Source organism: Athene cunicularia (genome assembly GCF_003259725.1).
Source record: "Athene cunicularia isolate RWA chromosome Z unlocalized genomic scaffold, athCun1 chrZ_part2, whole genome shotgun sequence".
Classification (NCBI taxonomy): domain Eukaryota; kingdom Metazoa; phylum Chordata; class Aves; order Strigiformes; family Strigidae; genus Athene; species Athene cunicularia.
The window spans coordinates 21,421,856-21,442,778 of NW_020799143.1; the positions used below are offsets into that span (position 1 = coordinate 21,421,856).

The window sequence follows — 20,923 nt, forward strand, 5'->3', positions numbered from 1 at the left end:
CTACACAAAGACCTCCCAAACTAGTTCTAAAAAAATTAAATTATTGTCATTTTTATGTGGTTAAACCATATGAAAGTGATACAAGTGAACTCTTCTTATTTCTAAAATAAACATTCATCAGTGTGGAGAGAAGTTTGCCTAGAAGTGTCTTACTTAATATCTGACACCTGCCTGCATAGACACACTCTTCAGTGCACAAGAACTGCGTGGCAGTTATGTATATGCACATGCAACAGACTGAGTAAATCACATACTATGTCAATCCTGGCTTCCTCTCGTCCTCTGTTAACCTATGAGTCCTTCACTGGACCCTGCAGACTGAGAAGTCTACTCAGAACCCATACAACTCCCTTCCTTTTCTGTTGCTGATCTGGACCTGTGTTTGCAGCAGACCTTCCAGTTTCATAGTTGTGAAAGGCTTTCTTGAGCCTCCTTTAGCAGATTTATCTTGAGTTGAGTCAGTATCCTCAGTGTCATTTCTTAAAATACTATCCAGAATGTAATCTTAAACTCTGGAAAGCAGAGGGAATTGCTGTCAATCCTGTTTGGGTAGCATACTTTCCTGAAGTGAAACAACAGGACTGAGATGAGAACTCCCAAGTCAGTTCCCGACTGTATCATCAAATTAACATCTAAGAAAGGGGCATAAAAGGTAAGAATTTAACTACAACTAATTTTTCATTCATCTCTTAGATCACCCACAGTAAAATCAGACTGCTCCTTTGAAATGAAATGTGAGAGCTAAGACCACCATCAGGTGTTTAAACATGGACCTGAGTCCCTACAAAGTGATCTCCCTACTGCTATGGTTCAGTTCATGTCAGAGAGAACATCACAAATATACATAAAGTATACACACACACAGAGAAAAACTGCAATTTAACTAGGCTTTGAAAAAGTTAATACTTGATTAAGAAATAAAAATGAAAAGGCAAGGTACTTTTAAATTAATAGCAGCAGCAACACAAAACCCAATTCACTCTTAGCTGTAATTCAGCACCAGCCTGACAAAAATCTGTTGTTCTGTATCACCAACATGAAGGGATCTGAACAGACAGGGAAGGTTTCAGGGGATCATTGTGCACAAGAGAGACTGAGGTGCTTTTCTTCAGAAAGCATCTTTCTTCCAAGTGAAGGGAATCCATTAAAGAAACACCTATGCAGTCAACACACTTGAGCAGATCAAAGATTCTGGGACCTGGCAGAAGTAGTCTGCATTCAATCTGTAGACTTATCAGTATCAATTAGTATTGCAAATCAATATAACTGAATGTGGTGGGGAGCCAATATTTATGTATCAGAGTCAAATAAAGGAAGAATTAAAAAGACAGAGAAAAACAGAGGGTAAATGGTGTATGCAAGAACTCTGCAAATGGCAATTTTGATTGCGGGAGTAACCTTCTGACATGTTTCAAGCAATATATATTGCTTACAGTAAAAAGGCCTTGCTGTACCTTGAGTTGAAGGCAGAGAACATCAACCATTACAGCAGGTCAGAAAAGAGGGTTTGTGTTTTTTCTGTGAATACTTTGAACAGTGGGAGGTTGTCTAGTGGGTCTTTTGGGGGACTACTGCAGATGCAGAATGCATGAACCACAGAGGAACATCAACTTCAGGTAAGTGAACTGGTTTGACAGAGAATTGTTTTGAGAGATTAGCAGAAATACTGGCTACTGAAAAGTACCTCACAAAAGACTTTTACTCTGTATGATAGTTGCAGAATTGAGATAAATGATAGCAATGGCTGTCTATTACAGCTTTATTATATAATTATAATTATTATATAATTATAATTATTATTATAGCTAAACAGATCAGATTAAGCTTGACAGACAAATGAGTACCAGTTTTTGTCTCAAGTTTAGATTTGGGTTCATGCTTAAAGCACAAACTTCCTACAAGGAGGTTGTTTAATAATTTATAAGACAGAGTGAAAAGAAGTCTTTTGTAGCCCCTTTCAAAAATGAAGGTAGGAAACAGCTGAGGAATAGAGTACATCAGTGTAAAGTTGGAAACCTGGTTAAGAAGTAATACAGGGAGGTTTGAGGAATACAACAGAAATTGCACGAATTGCACTTGCAATGGCAGATGGCAGAAACTGAATGAATAGTGCACAAAGGAACATGCAGTTTGGGAGCTACAGAGGAGTGGCATAATAACCCTTGCCCTAAACCTGCATCAAAGTAATGCAAAAACACAAGAACCACTAATTCATGAAATAAATTGTGCACATCAGTCTATGAAGCGCTCTCATTTGGTTCTTCTGCGAAGAAGCACAGGAACAGTTTAACACCCTGCTGCCCATGACAGTGCTGCTTTATATCAAAGACTCCCTGCCTCTTTTCACACTGGTCTTCTCCATGGTGGAATGTCTCATAAGCCAACACCTTTTCCTAGGCATAACTTTATGTCATATGAAAAACATTAAAATCAGCTGCTCTTGAAGGAGACATCAAGAAGCTTACAGACACCAGACGACAAAGAAAGAAAAAGCTCAGCAGGTGAGAAACATGTGCAATGAACTGATTATTTTAAATCTGAAACACCATCTAAAATGAACCATTTTTCAAATGAGGTAGTTGAAAATGCCTGCAGATGGCATGGAAAGAACATACAAGAAGCCTGACTTCACAACCTTTAAAATCAATACTCATGAACATGGGGTTTTGTCCCACAGCGTAACAAGACTCTTCTAAAATCTAAGCCTTTGGTGAAATGATGAGCGCAGGGAAGAAGTAAAGGAGATGGCACTGTATTGAATGGACAAAGCAAGAACATTCAGGAATGAAACAGTGTTCAGATAACAGTGAGTGGGCTTAAACAGTTTTCTAGTAAGTCCAAGTTTTATGAGCAGGTCTGCCACAAAACTAGCAGAAAACATGAGCTTCTTGCTGACCTGGCTGGAAGCATTACAGGGATAATATTTTCATTAGGATGAACCATTCCTGAACTATTTCACCAGTGCAGAATGTGCAAACAGACTGTGTCTCAAGATCAGGCACACAAGGTTTTTCTCTAGACTTTTAGTAGGGTGAGGGGAGAACAGTTTAACTTAGATCTATCTATATCTATCTATCTTTATCTCTATCTCTATATCTAATCTATATCTATATCTATCTATCTCTCTATCTCTATCTCTCTCTATCTCTATCTCTCTATCTCTATCTCTATCTAATCTATATCTATATCTATATTTATATCTATATCTATATCTATATTTACATCTATATCTATATTTACATCTATATCTATATTTACATCTATATCTCTATCTCTATCTCTATCTATCTATCTATCTATCTATCTATCTATCTATCTATCTATCTATCTATCTATCTATCTATCTATATCTATATCTCTATATGGTACTGTGACTGAACTCCCAATGCCTGCTTATGTTTGAGTTCCCTCCAATGACCTTCTTGCAATGTACTGCTGGTAAGGCAGTGCAAGAATTTTGTTTGAAGGGCACATCCAGATCTAGTATTTCCTTTTTACTTCCCCTTTGAGATCCTGAAACTATGACTGATAATCTATTTAGTAACTCATTCACTCTTCTGCAATAAAAGGTGTTTTTCCTCACATTGACATGCAGAGATCCAAACATGCAGGAGCTTCTCACAGAGTGAGCAGGCTCTAGACTTGTATTACACCCATAAATAACCAAAACAACCATGGTAAAGTATTCAGATGCATAGAAGTATCAAGCAAGATCTGATTCGATTCTGAAATGCATGGAAGGAAATATTATATTCAAAATGATGATGTCAGAAAAGTTACTATGTATATAGACAAACTTGTACTAAACCACTTCATATCTCCATCCTAATAATTATACCAGTATAGGTTTCTGTGCAGAATCCAGAGACTACAGAATGGCAACTTAATACACTTCTCCCCTAACTTTTCCCGAGTGAGAAACTGGCTTTTTAGATCTTGGAGAAAATAATTACTTTAGACAGTACAGTTTGCTTCTTCATGGAAAGGGGAATGAATTTGTCTAACATACCCAAACACCTTTGTTCAGATCAGGAATCATGACAGTATAACTATTATGATTTTTAAAAATCCCCAAATCCAAATCCCAGACTTCCCTCCAGTAGAGTTATAACAATACAAATCTGTGGATCCATTGGGTAGTAAATTAAATGCGTTGCTGTTCACCTCTGTGTGAGCAGTCTTTCAAGTCTTTCCCAAACCTGTGAATGACTTAAGATCTACTAACACCTGGTTGCAGTGTCAACTCCATCAGCTTAGTCACATTTCTAGTGGGTGACTGCACATCACAAACTCTGTTCCATCAGTGAGACCATCAATATTCAACAACATTAGCAGAGATGCCAGAGGAATGTAGATCACATAACTGAAGATGGAAGTTTTCATGGACATAAATAGCAGGGCTTGCTGTGCTTCTGCAGATGTGACAGACCTATTTGGTAGATACTCTTTGTTTAATCAGTCTGGCTCCCTCTACAGGTACTTCACTCATTCAAATTGAATGGAAATGAAGGCTCCTCCTTCATTTACTTCATCTGTGAACCTTTCTAATGTGTAAGTATGGTACAGAATTGTACAGTGCATTTTCAGCACTTTAGGGCCATATTTTTATTCTCCTTTTACATAAATTATCTTTTCATGAACAAAGGTTTATTGGTTTGAAAGTACTGAGTGTTCCTCAGTCTACTGCTATAACAAGTTACTTCAGCAGTACTGTAAATAGAAGATATAATGGTGCTCTTCATTTCACCCCTTTTTAAAGGAAGTGATGATGCATAGTAAAATCAAACATTTATAAGACCCTACAGCTTATTTCACAGGTTAATGCTGCAGTAAAAACGTTCATCCTGGCCATTATGCTCCAAAACTCTTGACTTAGCTTTATATTTGGCACAAGAACAAAGACAGGCTCTTTATTATCACCGTTGGGAAAACTTTCTTTTGGGAGTGAAATCCTGCTGTTGAGGCAGTAAATTAATACTCAAGAAAACTAAGAATAAATTTAGAGAAAAAATTAAGACATAGAAGTTAACATATGAAATGCTGAAGCAAGAGCATATTTGTTCAAAATACTGACAAACATAAACTGGCAGTGAATAGCAAGTTCTGGTTAGCACAGTCATTAAATAGGAGAAGGGTGGAGAGAGATAGACTGTATTAAGGTGACTGAAACCAGGAAATAAACAGTGTCAGGAAAAAAAGAAATGACCCTCTGCAGAGGGACTCACTAAGTCCCTACCATGACTAAGCTCATACTCATCACAAACCAATCTATAAAAAACTTGTGGAGGGCATGGTGAGATTGTTTCAACATAAGGGTGTACTGACTTGGTGAAACTGTGACCTGGAGATTTGTGTAGAGAAAAAATATCTAAGTATATAGGATTCTGAAAAAGAAGTGTGATCTACCATTCATTGAAGTAAAAAGGAAATATGGTGTAAGTTATTAAAAAAAATTTACAACTGCGCTTTAATATTTTATAAGCATAGTAGTCTGAATGGAATATAAACTGAAACAGAAGAAAATGTCTATGAATGAAATCATATCTAATGAAGGAACCATCATATTATTTAAAAAAGCAAAATGGCTGGGGAAGAGGTCTGTAATTTTAAACTAGAAGAGCTAGAGGCAGACTGTGATGGAGACTCCTGAGCTGCACCACTGACCCTGGCAACTTTCAAGTTGTTTTGCATCACATTTAGATGTGACCCACATGGGGGAAAAGAACCACTCCCTACGGGTCCCCTTGGCAACTTCACTGCAACTGCTTGTTGAGTAAGAGATACAAAGGAGCATGCAGTCACTCTTCCACCACAGGCAACACATAGAGCCAGAACTGGGAAGTGTGGGCTGTCAGGCGTATCTTGGACAATCTCTTAATAACTGGAGAGAGTAGAAAGGGGGAGATTATATTGTAAAGAAGGGATACAAAGGTAAATGTTTTTAGGGTCACAGATTAATACATTTTAAGGCCAGGGTAGTACACAGCAGTGCAGGGTAGGCATGCAGGTAATGCAAGTACAGCATAACAGAGCTGCCTACAGCCTGTTTAGTCATCTTTGTACAGTCCTGTCTTTAGCAAAGGAAGCCTAGACAAAAAATGGGATTATGGTTCTCCTACTGAGCCCATGACTCCTGTTTAAGCTGTTTCTCAACCTAAAGGCTTCAAATAAGTGTGAATCTACGATGTCTGACAGCATATTCCTTCTAATGTTTGAGTCTCCAATCTATTCCATCAATGGTGCAAGCTGTGGCCTGTGATCCCAGGAGGCTCTTTGGGCTTCATCTTAAGAAGCTGTCAAAGACATTCTCAATGCACTGCAGTTCAAAATAGACTTAAATACATCCCATTTAAAAAAAAAGTGTCAGGGGTTTCTGAGCGGCTGAGAATCTTTCTGTGGCACAAATAGACAGTAGCAATATTAACAACATTAATTTTAATTTCTAATTTACACCTCTGACAAAAGACTGCAATAAAACAAGAACTGGTATTTCCTGTCAGTAAGGCTATACTGCAGTATCTATAGACATAATGACTTGAAAATCTTTTAACCTTTTTCATGAACTAGACAGAGATGCTCTAATATTTCATCTGAGCAATGCAAAACACACATACCATTGACACCCTCCCACACACGGAGGTCACCTTTAATGGATTACAGAAAGTTCTGGCCTTTCCACACATATTGTATTCATTTCAGATTGTCGAAAGGAGCACATCTTACACCTACCAGCAACCTAATGCCTCATGTCTACAGATACATCAAAAAAAAATGTTTTTTCTCTTTTATAGTTTGACTTCATCTGGGAAATGAAATAGAGCAAAACGGATGGATAATACTGCATTCACCAAATAAACATTAAAATAATAATTACTTCATAAACACAAAACAAGCAGCTGCAGGGGAAAAAAAGAAGAAAAGGAAGAGAAAAAGAAGATACTCTGCAATGAACTAGATCTCAGCCTAACTCAGGCTATCTTGACCCTTCAGTCAGCTATTAGGACTGCCTAGATGGCTTCCTATCTTTTCTTGCTAACAACAGAGTCTTGAAGGAGTAAAGGGAAAATGTTGAGGTGAAATCATGTGCTATTCCTAGAATTGCCTGCCTTTTCTTCACTGTTTCTTTTTGGTTTGGTAGCATTCAGCTGTTCTTGTTGTGTAGGAATAAAAGTTCAGTTTTGAAAATACACAAGAACAAAGCTGTAGAGATTGCCTGGAATTTCCTCCATTTCCAGCCATCTGGCTTTCATTGCTTTGCATCTCCACTTCTCCGTACATGTTTATCAAAACTTTTCAACAGGCACTGATCAAACTATTGAACAATTATAATTAATAGCACAGTTACAACACTCTCTTTCACCCCTGTGGTAGAATTTGTTGTCTCACCACAAGGTGCTTATGCTGTTGCTGTTATAAACGAGCAATTATATCTGATGAGACGATGACTGCCTCTGTATTTTGTGTTGTGGTGGTTAAGGAAAGGCACATTTTGGATGTAAGTCATTTTGTTGAAAACCATAAGACAACATTGAAACAGCGTTTTTCTGATTGCTTTTGGAGTAATTTAGAATACAAAAATAGCAATTAGCTGAACTGAGTGATCTGCCCTTTCATTTTTTGAGCTTAGATAAGAAATTTCTAGCCGTTGAACAGCTGTTCTGCATTTACTTCTGGGAAGACTGTGCTCTGCTCAAGTACTGCTATGTAATTCTGGAAGTGCTATAGGTTGTTTGAAATGAAGTAACTGAATAACTGAATTAAAATGGTCATAGTCTACATTCCTCTCTTTGCTGGAGAAAGCATGCTGGGTCTTTCAGTACATCAAAACAGACTATATCCTTTTTATAGAAATATCAAACATGTGCATACCAAGGTAATGATACTTAATTTTGCTCTGTACCTACTGTGCTGAAAATCAGTTATTAGCTCCCAATTTAGCAATCAGCTCCACAGTGTTTTGCTATTTCTTAGTTTAGTACAAAATGGGAATTTTTGTTGTACTGTTATCCAGGAGAAATGGGACTGGGCTCTTTTTCTGCTATTGTTCTTGAATGAGCAAAACCACCTTTCAGTAAAGTCTGAAACCACAGGAAACTCAGCTGCTCTGGGATTTGAGTATGGATGAAATATTCCAATTTTTGTGTGCAACTCTCCCTGGTTGTTCTTCCTTCTATAAAAATCTTAAGTATGAGATTTTGCTGACTCCATACAGCTGTGAATATTTGAAGACGGATCTCTGTGGTTTAGTTTTTCTGTCTCTCTTCATTGGACTCAGAATAGTAATATACTAAGATATTGAACCAGAATTTCAATGGAAATTATAAAAGTCTCTCAGCAGCTATACAAGTGCCATCACCCCTCAGTGTTTTCATAAATCTGAAGTATTGCCAGTATATTCTAGTTTTTACCATATTTTGTTCCAGGAGAGACAAGAGCAATTAGGAATTGAAGAAGATGATGATACCACAAACTAATTTCAAGGTGAAGTATTAACCAGGTTACGAAGTTTTCCAGTCTATGCACATTTATTCTCTGTAGGGAGCAAAAAGAACAGCAACAGTGAAGATGCCTTCAGCATCATTCTTCTTAAGTGTCCAAAAAGAATGATGAAACAAAACCAGCATGAAATTACTCTTCACTGACAGCTCCTATAGTACCTGTCTTGAGATGTATGCCTTCTGATGCTCCAGACAGGCTGACTAGATTCTGTGGTTCAATGTGTTGTGTTTTGTTTGTTTGTTTTCTGTGCTGTTTTGTTTATTTGTGACTCAGAATGTCACATGTAACCAACAGTGCCTGCAGCAGAAGCAACACTAAGCTTGGAAGTTCTAAATTTTAGATCTTGTCCCTCTTAAGAAGATCTTGAGCTGCATTGAAGTCTAAACACATGCATTAAAGTCTAAGCATGCTGAGCTGTTTTAGTTAAAGAAGCATCACTGGAATAATTTCTCTAAATATATTAGGAGGCAATTTTTGTTCTTTTGGGCAAGACTTCGCAGCTTTTTCTTCATGCTATGGACAACATTCCCTTGTCTACTGAGACACCTGTCACAGTCTCAGTTACCTTTTCAGCTGACTGCCTCCTCTACTCACCACAACTGCATACTCCAACAATCACTTAAACATCAAGGACATTTTAGGAAAGTGTTTTTCATATTTTCAGCTTCTGTTAACACACTTTAGCAGCTGGAAAACAGAGAGAAGAGCCAACACTATGAGACCAGCCAGCTCTATAAACCATCAGAGAAATCTCTGGGAACTATCAATGGTTCACAGATCACATTTTGGGAACTTCCGTAACAGGGATCTAAGTTCACAGCCATAGTGTATTACAAGTTTTGGACTTGTCAGTCAATAGTAATGTGTTTATCAACATTCATAAAGACAGGATTTCAACCCAAATTTCCATCAGATTCCTGGATCAACATTTCTTGAAATAGAATCCTGAAGCATCTTATGATTAAAACAACGAGAATACTCTAAAGCCTTTTCTCCCCATTTTTTCATGTGTTTCAAGTCTCAAGACTGTTGTAATTAATGATTATAAAGCAATAATCTTTATACACTAAATACTGTCCATTGTATTCAATACAGCAACAGTAGTAGATGTAGCACTTCAGAAGCCTGCAGGAAATAAGGAAGTTATCCTGTCACAGCCTGTCTAGGAGACACATCAACTTTCCCTCTTGCTGCCCTTTCCATTAGCCATGCTACCTGATGTCTGCAGCCTTGAGTTTTATGCCTCCTTGCTCTTACCAGAGGAGCCGTTTTGCAGAACATTTTGCTGTTCTTCATATGCCACTTAAATCTCTGCAGATAGGCAATTTCCTCCAGACTGGGCGGGGGGTGGGGGGGAGCACTGGGGCTGGAGGTAGAGGAGATGGGAAGGGAGTCATTTCCCCTTTTCTCAGTTGCAGGCCTAGGGGTACAGGAAAACTTCTTAGTCTCCCGCACTGCCTCAATTCCCCTTCACCTCTGCTTCACAGTCCGATTCTCACCTACAGTATGATCATCTTGTAATCCATGGAGTGAACTACATGCCCAAGGTTGTTTTAAACAAGTTCCATGCTGGTAGGAAGGTTACCACAGTGGTACAGACTATCACACAGACTAACTAAAAAAGTATTCACTCAATTTCTTAGACCACTTTTATAACAGAACTCACATAAATACTCGCCTACATGAGTGTAATTTTTTTTCTTAACCATATTTAAGATGCTTATTTATTTATTTTCTGTGTGAGAACTGATGGGTGATCAATCTCCTACCATGCACTCTCAGCTCCAGTGATGCTGCTACCTATCAATTACAATGAGATTTCCACCTCCAAAATTCTTTCCAAGCATTAATGTAATATTTGTGTGTTAATGCCAGCAACACTGACAATTTAACAAAGTCAGGGTTGCAATATCCCCATAAGCAATTCTTATAATGTTTTGGTGAAATGTGTCAGCCCATTTGGCTCTGCTTGTCACAGACTCAAAACTCTGGTCATCCAATCAAACCATTATTTTTATCCTTATCATTCTTGAATGCTGGCCATATTTGATGCCATATTTGATTTTTAATGTGAACTTCCTGTGTGTACCCAAAATCTAATATTCATAATGATATACCTCTATATATTCTACTGTCATATAAAGCATACATATATGCTCTAAGGAATAGCTACCACCTGGACAGGACTGAGAGTTTAAAATAGTCCAAAGTTATAAATCAATGTATTTCAAATCTGCCACACTACCAGAAGAGAGTAAATGCACCTGCATACAGCTGGAAACATAGACAATATGTATACAGTATATCTTGAAGACTTGACAGGCCCAGGTCTATTTAAATAAACCACAGGAACCTCATGACAGCTATTTTCTGTCATAGAGGGTACCGATGTAAATCTCTGCAGACAAATATCTGCTATTTTTAGGATCAGGATTGTGGAAGCTGCCTGAAGTCAGGGAAGAACAGGTTCTGAAAAATCTTTTGTGAGAGGGGAGGTTGCAGGTCTACTTAAACTTGATACAACTCTGGGTAAAGTTAAGCCAATCCATAAATTGTCTGCCTACAGGACCTGAATAGACAAGCGGTCTGAAGTCTGTCCTTTGGCTTTGCACTTCTCGGTCAATAATACTGTGGCCTTGTCCTGGTTTCAGCTGGGATAAAGTTAAATTTTTCTTGAGCTGTGAGGGGCACAGCTGCAGTTACAGACTGAGATTTCAGTTGAGATAGACTTAACTTTTCCTGAGCTGGGAGGACACATCTGGAGTGCCAGATTCAGACTGGCCACTGGAATATTGCATATCATGTGACATTATGCTCAGTATATTAAGGAGGTGGGTTCTCTCTTGTTTCCATGTTTGTGACAGCTGGATTTTCATTCTCTTGAGATTGTTGGCTAGGAGAGGGCTGGGTATTAGTTGGTGGGTGGTGAGCAAGCACATAGTTCGTTATCCATTTGTACTTTCTACTACTGTTTTGTTTCATTACAATCACTAAACTGTTTTTTATCTCAGCCTACAAATCTCCTCTTGACCTCCAGTTTGCTCACCCATTCCCTGGGCAGGGAAGTGTTGAGCAACCAGCTGCATGGTGTTTGACTGCATGGACAAGTTCAAATCACAGCAGGCATGAAGAAGCTTCATGACAGACATGAAGAGCTTCACAAGGCTTCATGAACTTCAACATGACCAAGTGCCAGGTCCTGCACTTGGGCCACAACAACTCCCTGCATGGCTACAGGCTGGGGGAGGTGTGGCTGGAGCTGTCTGGGAGAGAAGGATCTGGGGGTTCTCATCGACAAGCAGCTGAACATGAGCCAGCAGTGTGCCTGGGTGGCCAAGGCGGCCAACATTATCCTGGCTTAGAAATTGTGTGACCAGCAGAAGTAGGGAGGCTGATGTCTCAGGGTGTAGCAAGTCCCCCTGTACTCCACACTGGTGAGGCCACACCTGGAGTATTGTGTCCGGTTTTGGGCACCTCAATACGAGAGAGATCTCGAGGTGCTGGAGCGAGTGCAGAGGAGGGCAACGAAGCTGGTGAAGGGCCTGGAGAACAAATCCTGTGAGGAGTGACTGAAGGAGCTGGGACTGTTCAGTTTGAGAAGGCTGAGGGGAGACCTCATCACTCTCTACAAGTACCTGAAAGGACATTGTAGGGAGGTTGGTGCTGGTCTCTTCTCACAGGTAATTAGCAATAGAACAAGAAGGAATGGCTTTAAACTGCAACAGGGGAGGTTCAGATTGGACATTAGGAAAAACTTTTTCACAGAAAGAGTGGTCAGACATTGGAATAGGCTGCCCAGGGAGGTGGTGGAGTCACCATCCCTGGATGTGTTTAAGGGTCATTTAGATGAGATGCTGGGTGATATGGTGTAGGGAGAACTTGTAGAGTCAGGCTGAGGGTTGGACTCAATGATCCCAAGGCTCTTTTCCAACCCGAATGATTCTGTGATTCTGATTCTGAGGCTGTAAGCATCTGCAGTCTGAGAAAGAGCATGGGTCATTGGGTGTGGGGTCACAACTTATTTAAAATTATTTTTAAATGCTCTGGGTATCATACTGGACTACCATCACCTACACTTGTGCATCTGTTTTGCTTTTGTCATGGATTCTTCAAAATTCATTAAATGATGTCTGGACAAGACCAAAGAGCTCTCGCCTGGGTATCCTCACATACAATAACACCAACTCAACTGCATTGATCTGCTACCTACTCAGGCAGCAGCAGAGTGTTACTCACTGGCATCACCTCTGCTCACTTTATGTCAGTTACATGGAGTCTCAGGGAGAGTGATACAGAATTTCTGAGCCCAGGCAGCTAGGTTTGTGGTACTGCAACCTGGGGAGCCACCTCAGGCTCTTGTTTGTGTGTTTTACTCCTGTACTTCAGCAGTCATTTCAGTAACACCCAGATCCAAGCATCCCTGGTCCTGAAGTCCCAGATTCATGGGGAGCTTGAAGATCAGTTTCTCAACTTCATCAGTGATCACATCTCTCTTAAATCTGGAAAAAAATATATGCTTGATGATAAGATATAAGAAGCCTACCTTGGGGGGCAGGGGTCCAGGCTGCAGGCTTTCAGCAGCTGTGGAGGACGGCGGCTGGTTATGCAGAGTGTCTCATCTGCAGTCTCCCTGGTTTGTCTGTTGAGACAGGTCACCACAGCCTCCTGGACACCTGCACACAACAACGCATGGTCACACCTACCTTGCCGTACCTGGAGGGGCAGCCAAGGGCAAAGATGGGCCCTGCAGAGCCAACAGGGCTGTGCTGGGGCTGCTGCATGTGTGTGGGGCACAGCCTCATGCCCAGGGCTGCCAGCTCAGGGGCTGCAGTCCTGGCTGCAGAGAGGGAGTAGGTTGCCTCCTGCACAGCGGTAGGGTGTTTGTTGTCCACGTCCAAGCGTTCTGCCTGATCGTTTCTGATGAGTGTAGTATGAATGCTTACTAAAAGGGGATGTTTCTTGACACAGCATACCTGACTAATGAAAATTGCAGTTCCTTTTCTCTCTTCTATTGGAAAAATTTTTCACTTGTAACTTGCAGTTTTCCAGACACAGTCATACATTGTTTACAGCACCTTTTTGTGTCCTGTTCCCCAGCCAGTTGGGAAACAGCCTGATCAAAACAGTAATGGGATGCTGGGCTTTTACTTGCCCTTGCTTTCAGTCTCACTAGTCATCTTCATTGCAGAGTCCCTGGGTTCATTCACCACTTACCCTCCCTGGACAGAAAATTGTCCAGTGCTCTCTAGTGTCTTATCCTTTTACTGTAATCACAATAAGGCTGTTTATTTGTCAGTCAAGCAGGCTAATGTGTGAAGATGGCTTTGGCCTGTTATATTATATCATGAACATCATGTTACATTATAAATAGCTGTATGATCGCTATATGTGCAAAAGTAAAGCAAAACAAGGTCAGACAATTCAGCTGCTCTCAGTCATTCTTCTGCATCCACAGACATGCACCTAAACTGAAGATACAAATCTGCAGGGTTTATCTGAGTTGGGACAGAACAAGGGTAGCTGTTGGGACTAAGAGAGAAGCTGGAAGATATGGCAATTATGTTTTAAATCAGGAAATCCTTGGTGATACCAAATTCCTTATGTACTCTTCAGCATACCAGTTACTCTGTCTCACTCTTCATATAAATAAGGTAGGAATATTACAGGGTTTATTGGATCACAAGGTTAGAAAGCTAGAAAATCAGGCATTGAAACACTATACAACATAGGAAAGAGTATTTAGTGAGAGACGATATACTTCTTCCCCAGAGGGTCTGAGGATAATAATTCATATGAACTTCCTAAAAATCTAATCAACAGCGTTTTGAGTAAAGTGGAAGTATGCTTTTTACATACATCCCTACTTCTTGAGTTAGGAAAAAGATTAGCTGAACTCATAAAAATTGCATCACCTTCTCAAACCCAACAATTAATTTTCAAAAATATCTCACAATCTTTTGAAGACAGTTTTTTTTTTTTTTTAAAAAAAAAAGTGTATTGGAAGAGCTTGAACAGCTCCAAAAGTAGTATAACAGAACTGGCAATACCTTTTGCTGTTTCTAATGCCACAGCACATTCATTAACAAACAATGATAGCATATTATTCAACAGGACCAAAGTGCTGCAACTCATTGCAGTTCCTGTACTCCTGAAATTATTCATGGATTCATTCCCCTTATTCTCAGCACAGCCTGAGGAGAGGCCCACAGCAAAGTGACATGTTGGGCAATTTATTGGCTGCTGTGTGTGCAAGCCTATTCAGGGCATGCCTATGACTCAAAACTAGGCACTGTCGCCACTGTACTCAAGGTGCTGAAGAGAAGAAAGAAATTTGACATTTTTGAATATGGACATAAACATCGAAATTACCAAAGTCCCTGAAGGCAGCCAACATTGTTGTGGGTTTCCTTCTTTACAAGGTAGCCTCATATCTTCAAACTGGTTTGCTATTCAAGTAATTTCCCACATGACTTAAAAAAAAAAATTCTAAAAAGGATAGCCCATTGAGAAAATAAAACAAACGGTAGTTATTTATTTCTAGGAAAAGAAACCAATGAACCTTCTATACATAATGTTCTCTACCTTGTCATGTTCTTTCCAGCTCAATCATTTTTCTGTTGAGCATGTTATCATACTGTGTAGAGCAAACAGAGGCATATGGATTCCCCAGGACAAACTTCTGGCTGCAGAACAGAGGTGTTTCTCTACCTGATGGGAAATGACACTGCGTTCAAGTTACTGATCTCTACTTTGCATTGATCACTAGGGCAGGCCTGACAGTAAAACCAATCTGACGAAGCCAGGAGAGAATCCAGAGGTATAGAAACCAGAAAAGTTCTCTTCTTAACACTGTAGAAAGAAACCACCCAAGTCCTGCCACATGCTGGTGACATCCTTCTGTTTGCTAGGATACAGGTCACTCCCCGTTTGTATGTGCTGGATGTTTTTCTTTTCAGATCAAAATTTAGTAAACTGAGCATACTGTCACAGCTTCAATTTTTCCTTTCTGAAGTGTGTCACTGATGAGCTCATGACCAATGACTATCAATTACCTTAACACTTTTGCATTGTCAGTTTTAGTGTTGATTATCGAAAACCAATTGACTGCAAGGTCTTGAATTCAGCCTTTTCTATGTTTCTCAGATTGATGGTTTTGTTTTATCATATTCACATAAGCCAAATTCTGATACTACTGTTCTTCACTTTTCAGTATTCAACCTGCTCCAAACCTTCCCGTGGGTTCATTTCACATGCTTATTCCTGTCACCTAAGTGTCCTGGTTCAGCTAGGATAGGGTTAAGTTTCCCCAGCAGAGAGGGGGAAGGGATCTCCAGCCGGGTTATTCATACCATGCTGAGGTATGGTCCAGGCATGGGAGAGTGGGAATTTTCTTCCTTTGTGGGTTTTGGTTGCAGGAAGCACTGGGCTGTCTGTATCCATTACGGTATCTCTCTGTATATCTTTTGTCTTGTTTACTGTTATTACTGCTTACTGTTTTTACCATTGCTACTGTTGTTGTTCAGATTGTTTATCACCCTGTTGTATTAAATATCTTCTTATTTTAACCTGGGGTTTGCGCCTCACTTCCAGCCTGACCAGCTGAGGGTGGGGAAGGGGCAATGGCAACGTGGTCTCCGGTCCCGTCAGGGCTTAAACCACCACACTAAGTCATCGCTCATTGTATTTGTAGTAATTTTAGTCTATTCTACCAGCATTCTACTCACTTACTATAATTTGCTTTCTGAGATTCTTACAACTTTTTACCTTTTAAAGTACTAGTAATCTTACCTGACAGCATGGGTATTGAAAAAGGCTCCTGACTGAATTTAACCAGTCTGTGGTTGTTAGACTATGTGTTGACTGAAGTTTCTGACTCTAATAGCTTGTGCCAGTGATGGGGGGGGGGAGAAAAAAAAAATCTGGCTTGCTCAGCAGCAAGCAAATGTGCTTAGAATCATTTTCTTCAGCTTGTCCTTGAAACTTGCGCTGACTATATCTCAGCATACTGGTAACATCTGTCCCTCTGGTTTTGATAGGTCAATGCAGCAAATGGTTATAAATTTTAGATCAAGGACGGATCATTGAATGTTTAGAGAATATAAAGACCTTTAGTTATCCATCAGAAGTACAGTACAGAGATAATAAAAAAAAGTATATGAGCTTCACAAAGTTTATTTGCAAAGTAAATGAATTCTAAACATTATTTACTGCACAATATTACCAGAACAAAAGCCTGTCTCCTTTAAAATTGCTTCCCCCCCACCCAAAAAAAAAAAAAAAAAAAAAGTATAAAAGGCTATAAGGGTGGGACACGAACCTAGGCAGTTTAAATTCACTTTCAAAATACCATCAAATGAGATTTTCTATGTTTATATCTACTAGAATAGAGTATTTGTTACATGATATTTGATGACAGCCCTGGGAAATGCAGTCACTATCAGCAGACTAAATGACTAACTAATTCCTTCTGGTTGCTACTTCTGGGAGGTGAAAGGTTACTTGTGCATCTATTCAATTTCTTCTCTTGAGACTCCAAACCCAATAAAATTAGTTTGACCAGTCTTGCACCTATTGCTATAAAAATATTTGACTTAGCATCTGCTAATCTGGGAAATTTGGAGTTGATGTTAGACAAAAAGAAATCTTGGCTAACAATTTTTGATGACAATTGAAAGAAATTAAATTCATAAAGCAAAATGTCTCTAGCATATCAGTGCGTTATATCTGAAAGATACATGCAGTCACTGTATTCAAAGAAGAGGCTTAATTTCTAGAAGCTATTCAGATTTCAGTATTCACAGTGTGTGACAAATTGTTACTGCTCATTAGGAGCCACAATATATGACAGCTACTCCTGTAGAGTCAGTGTTTGTCACCACGCAGCATATATTAGTGTGATATATGTAGGAAACAAAGCAATAGCGTCAACAGTCTGAGAACTTGCTATGAACCACTTTAAACAGCAAGCTAGAAGTAAGCATAGAAAACCTTTGTATTATTTTCTGCTACTGTGTTTTTAAAGTTTGATTAATGGTGAATCTCTACAGATTACACTATTAACCATTCATAAAGTGCTGAGTGTTTCCAGTTCTACAGTATGTATTCTGTATTCATCTATAGTAATCCTTTTTTTTAATAGACTGAAACTTGACATGCAAAAAAGACATCAGCTGGAGAAGTCTAGGTTTAATTTAAAAAATACCGGAGCAGACATGTTTCTCAGAACTAGCTAAACAAAATGATGTGAAAAAATGAGTATTAGGGAACTGTGCATTAGTAGTCTGTAACATGTGGAAACTGAGACTTTGATTAACTTTGAGAGATTCCAAGCGTCAAGCCTGCTAGCTTCAAAGAATCACACTGTTAGTGCTTTTTACCATATGTTTTCTTTTGCACTGGGATTGGAGCTAATGTCATTAGTGATAGGCATCAGGGAACCAGCTGAGCCCTTACAATATAAATAATTTATCTGCCATGTTTGCATCTCCCAAATGTATATACTTGCACAGTACAAATCAAGAGATAAAAACTAAGAGTGGTACACAATTCTTAGCTTATATCACCAGACCACTTGAACATTCAGCTTGTTTTTTACCTTTTGAATTATCAGCTGATACAAGGAAGCAGAAATATGTGATACACTGATCATTCTTGGTTGCAGCCTGAACATGGAGACTGAAAGTCGTGGGCTAAAATACGCTGTGCACATGTGTTTTTTCACAGTTTTCATCCATGCCTTCTGAAATACAGTTGGATTTGATGATCTTACAGTTAGACTAAATTATTTTAAATATCTTTTCCAACCTAAATGGTTCTATGATCCCAAATACCTGTAGCAAAGCCACATGTTCGTGGGCGTTAACTGCAAAGTACACACTTGAAGAGGCAAAGCAAATCCAGCACAGAAACATCTTGTACTTACCTCCTCCACAGGACTCTGAACATGCAGTAAAGCCCTCATACTCCCAGTCATAGAGCTCATCAAACTCCTGCAAGCTGCCATACAGCAGCTCAGTTTCCTCCGGCATATATTCAGCTGCCTCCTCGCTGCAGGGACCACTGTAACAGGCTCTCTGAGATACAGGTTTGGGACCTTCACATTCGTCAATGGGCAAATCAGCCACAGACTGAGAGAAAGAGAGGAGCACTTGACATTTCACAAGGCGCACCTGGCTGCCCACTCCACAGGTGACACTACAGGTGGACCAAGCCTCAGGAATAAATCTGTGAGAGGAAGAGAGCAATGCAAGTTACATCCACAAACAGCCAGGCAAGCAAAAGCAACACAGTCCTGTTCAGGCCAAGTTATGTTTAGTAAGAAACAAAAGTTTCACGTCATCATTGGGCTGTTGTGAAATACATGTAAGCATGTTGACATATTGCTGACAACTCAATGGCAACAGTGGAAGGGCTCTCAAGTGAGCCAGTGTAACACCTATATATAGGAAGGGCTAGAAGGATGATTCAGGAAATTACAGGCCTGTCAGCTTCACTTTGCTGCCCGGGAAGCTGATGGAGCAGCTCATCCTGAGTACCATCACACAACACATGTGGGACAACCAGATGCTCAGGCCCAGTCAGCATGGGTTTATGAAAGGCAGGTCCTGCTTGACAAACCTCATCTCCTTCTACAACAGGGCGACCTGATTATTGGGTGAGGGAAAGGCTGTGGATGTTGTCTGCCTTGACTTCAGTAAGGCCTTTGACACCGTTTCCCACAGCATTCTCCTGGCAAAACTGGCTGCTCATGGCTTGGATGGGCACATGCTTTGCTGGGGAAAAAACTGTCTGGATGGCTGGGCCCAAAGAGTGGTAGTGAACAGAGTTAAATCCAGTTATCGGCCGGTCACGAGTGGTGTCCCCCAGGGCTTGATGTTGGGGCAACCCCTGTTTAACATCTTTATTGATGATCTAGACGAGGGGATGGAGTGCACCCTCAGTCAGTTTGCAGATGACCCCAAGTTGGGTGGGAGTGTTGATGTGCTCGAGGGTAGGGAGGCTCTGCAGAGAGACCTGGACAGGCTGGAGCCATGGGCTGAGCCCAACTGGGGGAGTTTCCATAAGGCCAAACGCCGGGGGCTGCCCTTGGGCTGCCACAACCCCCAGGAGTGCTACAGGCTTGGGGAGGAGTGGCTGGAGAGCTGCCAGTCAGAGAGGGACCTGGGGGTGTTGATTGACAGCCGGCTGAACAGGAGCCAGCAGTGTGCCCAGGTGGCCAAGAAGGCCAATGGCATCCTGGCTTGTGTCAGCAATAGCGTGGCCAGCAGGGACAGGGAAGGGATCTGACCCCTGTACTGGCACTGGGGAGGCCGCACCTCGATTCCTGTGTTCAGTTTTGGGCCCCTCACTAATATATTTATATTAAATATCGAATAATATAAAATATATCAATATTAAATAATTTTATTACATTTTATTAAACATTATTAAATTTATAGGAAATTGATATTTCGAAATATCAATGCATATATTTAAATACTAGTTACAAATTACATATTTATGTATATTATAAAAATTATGAATATATAACCACTGTGGAACAAGAAAAAGAACAGAGAAGAAAAAGAATTATAACCCTTGTATGGACCACCTTTGATAAAAGTAAATATTAAATAGAGTAAGACACTAGGAAGGGGGCCAATGATGATGACAGAGATCTCAACTATAGAAATAATGGAGAAACAGGGCAAACACTAGTAATAATTTCCTGATTCTCAGAGTGGGAAAACGATAAAGAATCAGTGAAAATACTGCAGCAAGAATTTATAAATGGGATGTATTCCTTATTTTACACAGTGCATAGTTCATTGTAGAACTCATCCCACAAGCTAAATACTGTCCAAAGGGCAAATATAGCACAAACGGGCCTACAGAAACTCCCGAAGACTGGTGAGTCAATAGACACAACAGTCCAAATGCAACATGAGGGTGAAGGAGAATCTACAGCCAGGAGGTAGCTTTGATCTGTTTCTTGCACTATATCTTTCCGTATCTGAAACCAGTTCCTCTCTGAAACAGAAACCTGAGGGAAGGAGACTCTTTACTTGACCTAGTCTGGCAGTTCCAATACACTTCTAGATGGAAAATGTTGATTAGGAGAATGACCATGTTCTGAGAACTATTAACTGAAATTATTTCTATTGAACAGAAAAAGAGGGTAGGTAGGAAATAGAATCTGTATGCTGTTTTCAAAAAGACTACTACATAGCTTTCCATAAACTTGACCAGATTTGCCAAAATAGGAGAAAAAGGATAGAATTTTTCTTAATATGTCACAAGATCTAGTTAAGACAAATAATGATTAGGTCTCTTTTCAGGCTGGTCATTACTTGTGAGCTTGATCTAGAAATTATTACAATTGTGTATTATTTGGGAATCAGAATATGTAATTTTTCTGACTCTTGATAAAAAAAAAAAAAAAAAA

At 39.8% G+C, this 20,923-nt stretch overlaps 1 protein-coding gene across 2 annotated transcripts in view; it reads right to left on the bottom strand.

Annotated features, from left to right (window-relative positions):
* Window positions 1-20,923, bottom strand: part of ADAMTSL1 (ADAMTS like 1) — a 217,249-nt gene that overhangs the window by 70,049 nt on the left and 126,277 nt on the right. For both annotated transcript variants that reach the window (XM_026866332.1, XM_026866331.1), the window contains 2 exons: window positions 18,422-18,723; window positions 13,043-13,172 (listed from right to left, as the gene is read on the bottom strand). In XM_026866332.1, the coding sequence (XP_026722133.1) occupies window positions 13,043-13,172; window positions 18,422-18,723 (432 nt within the window). The remainder of the gene's footprint in view (window positions 1-13,042; window positions 13,173-18,421; window positions 18,724-20,923) is intronic.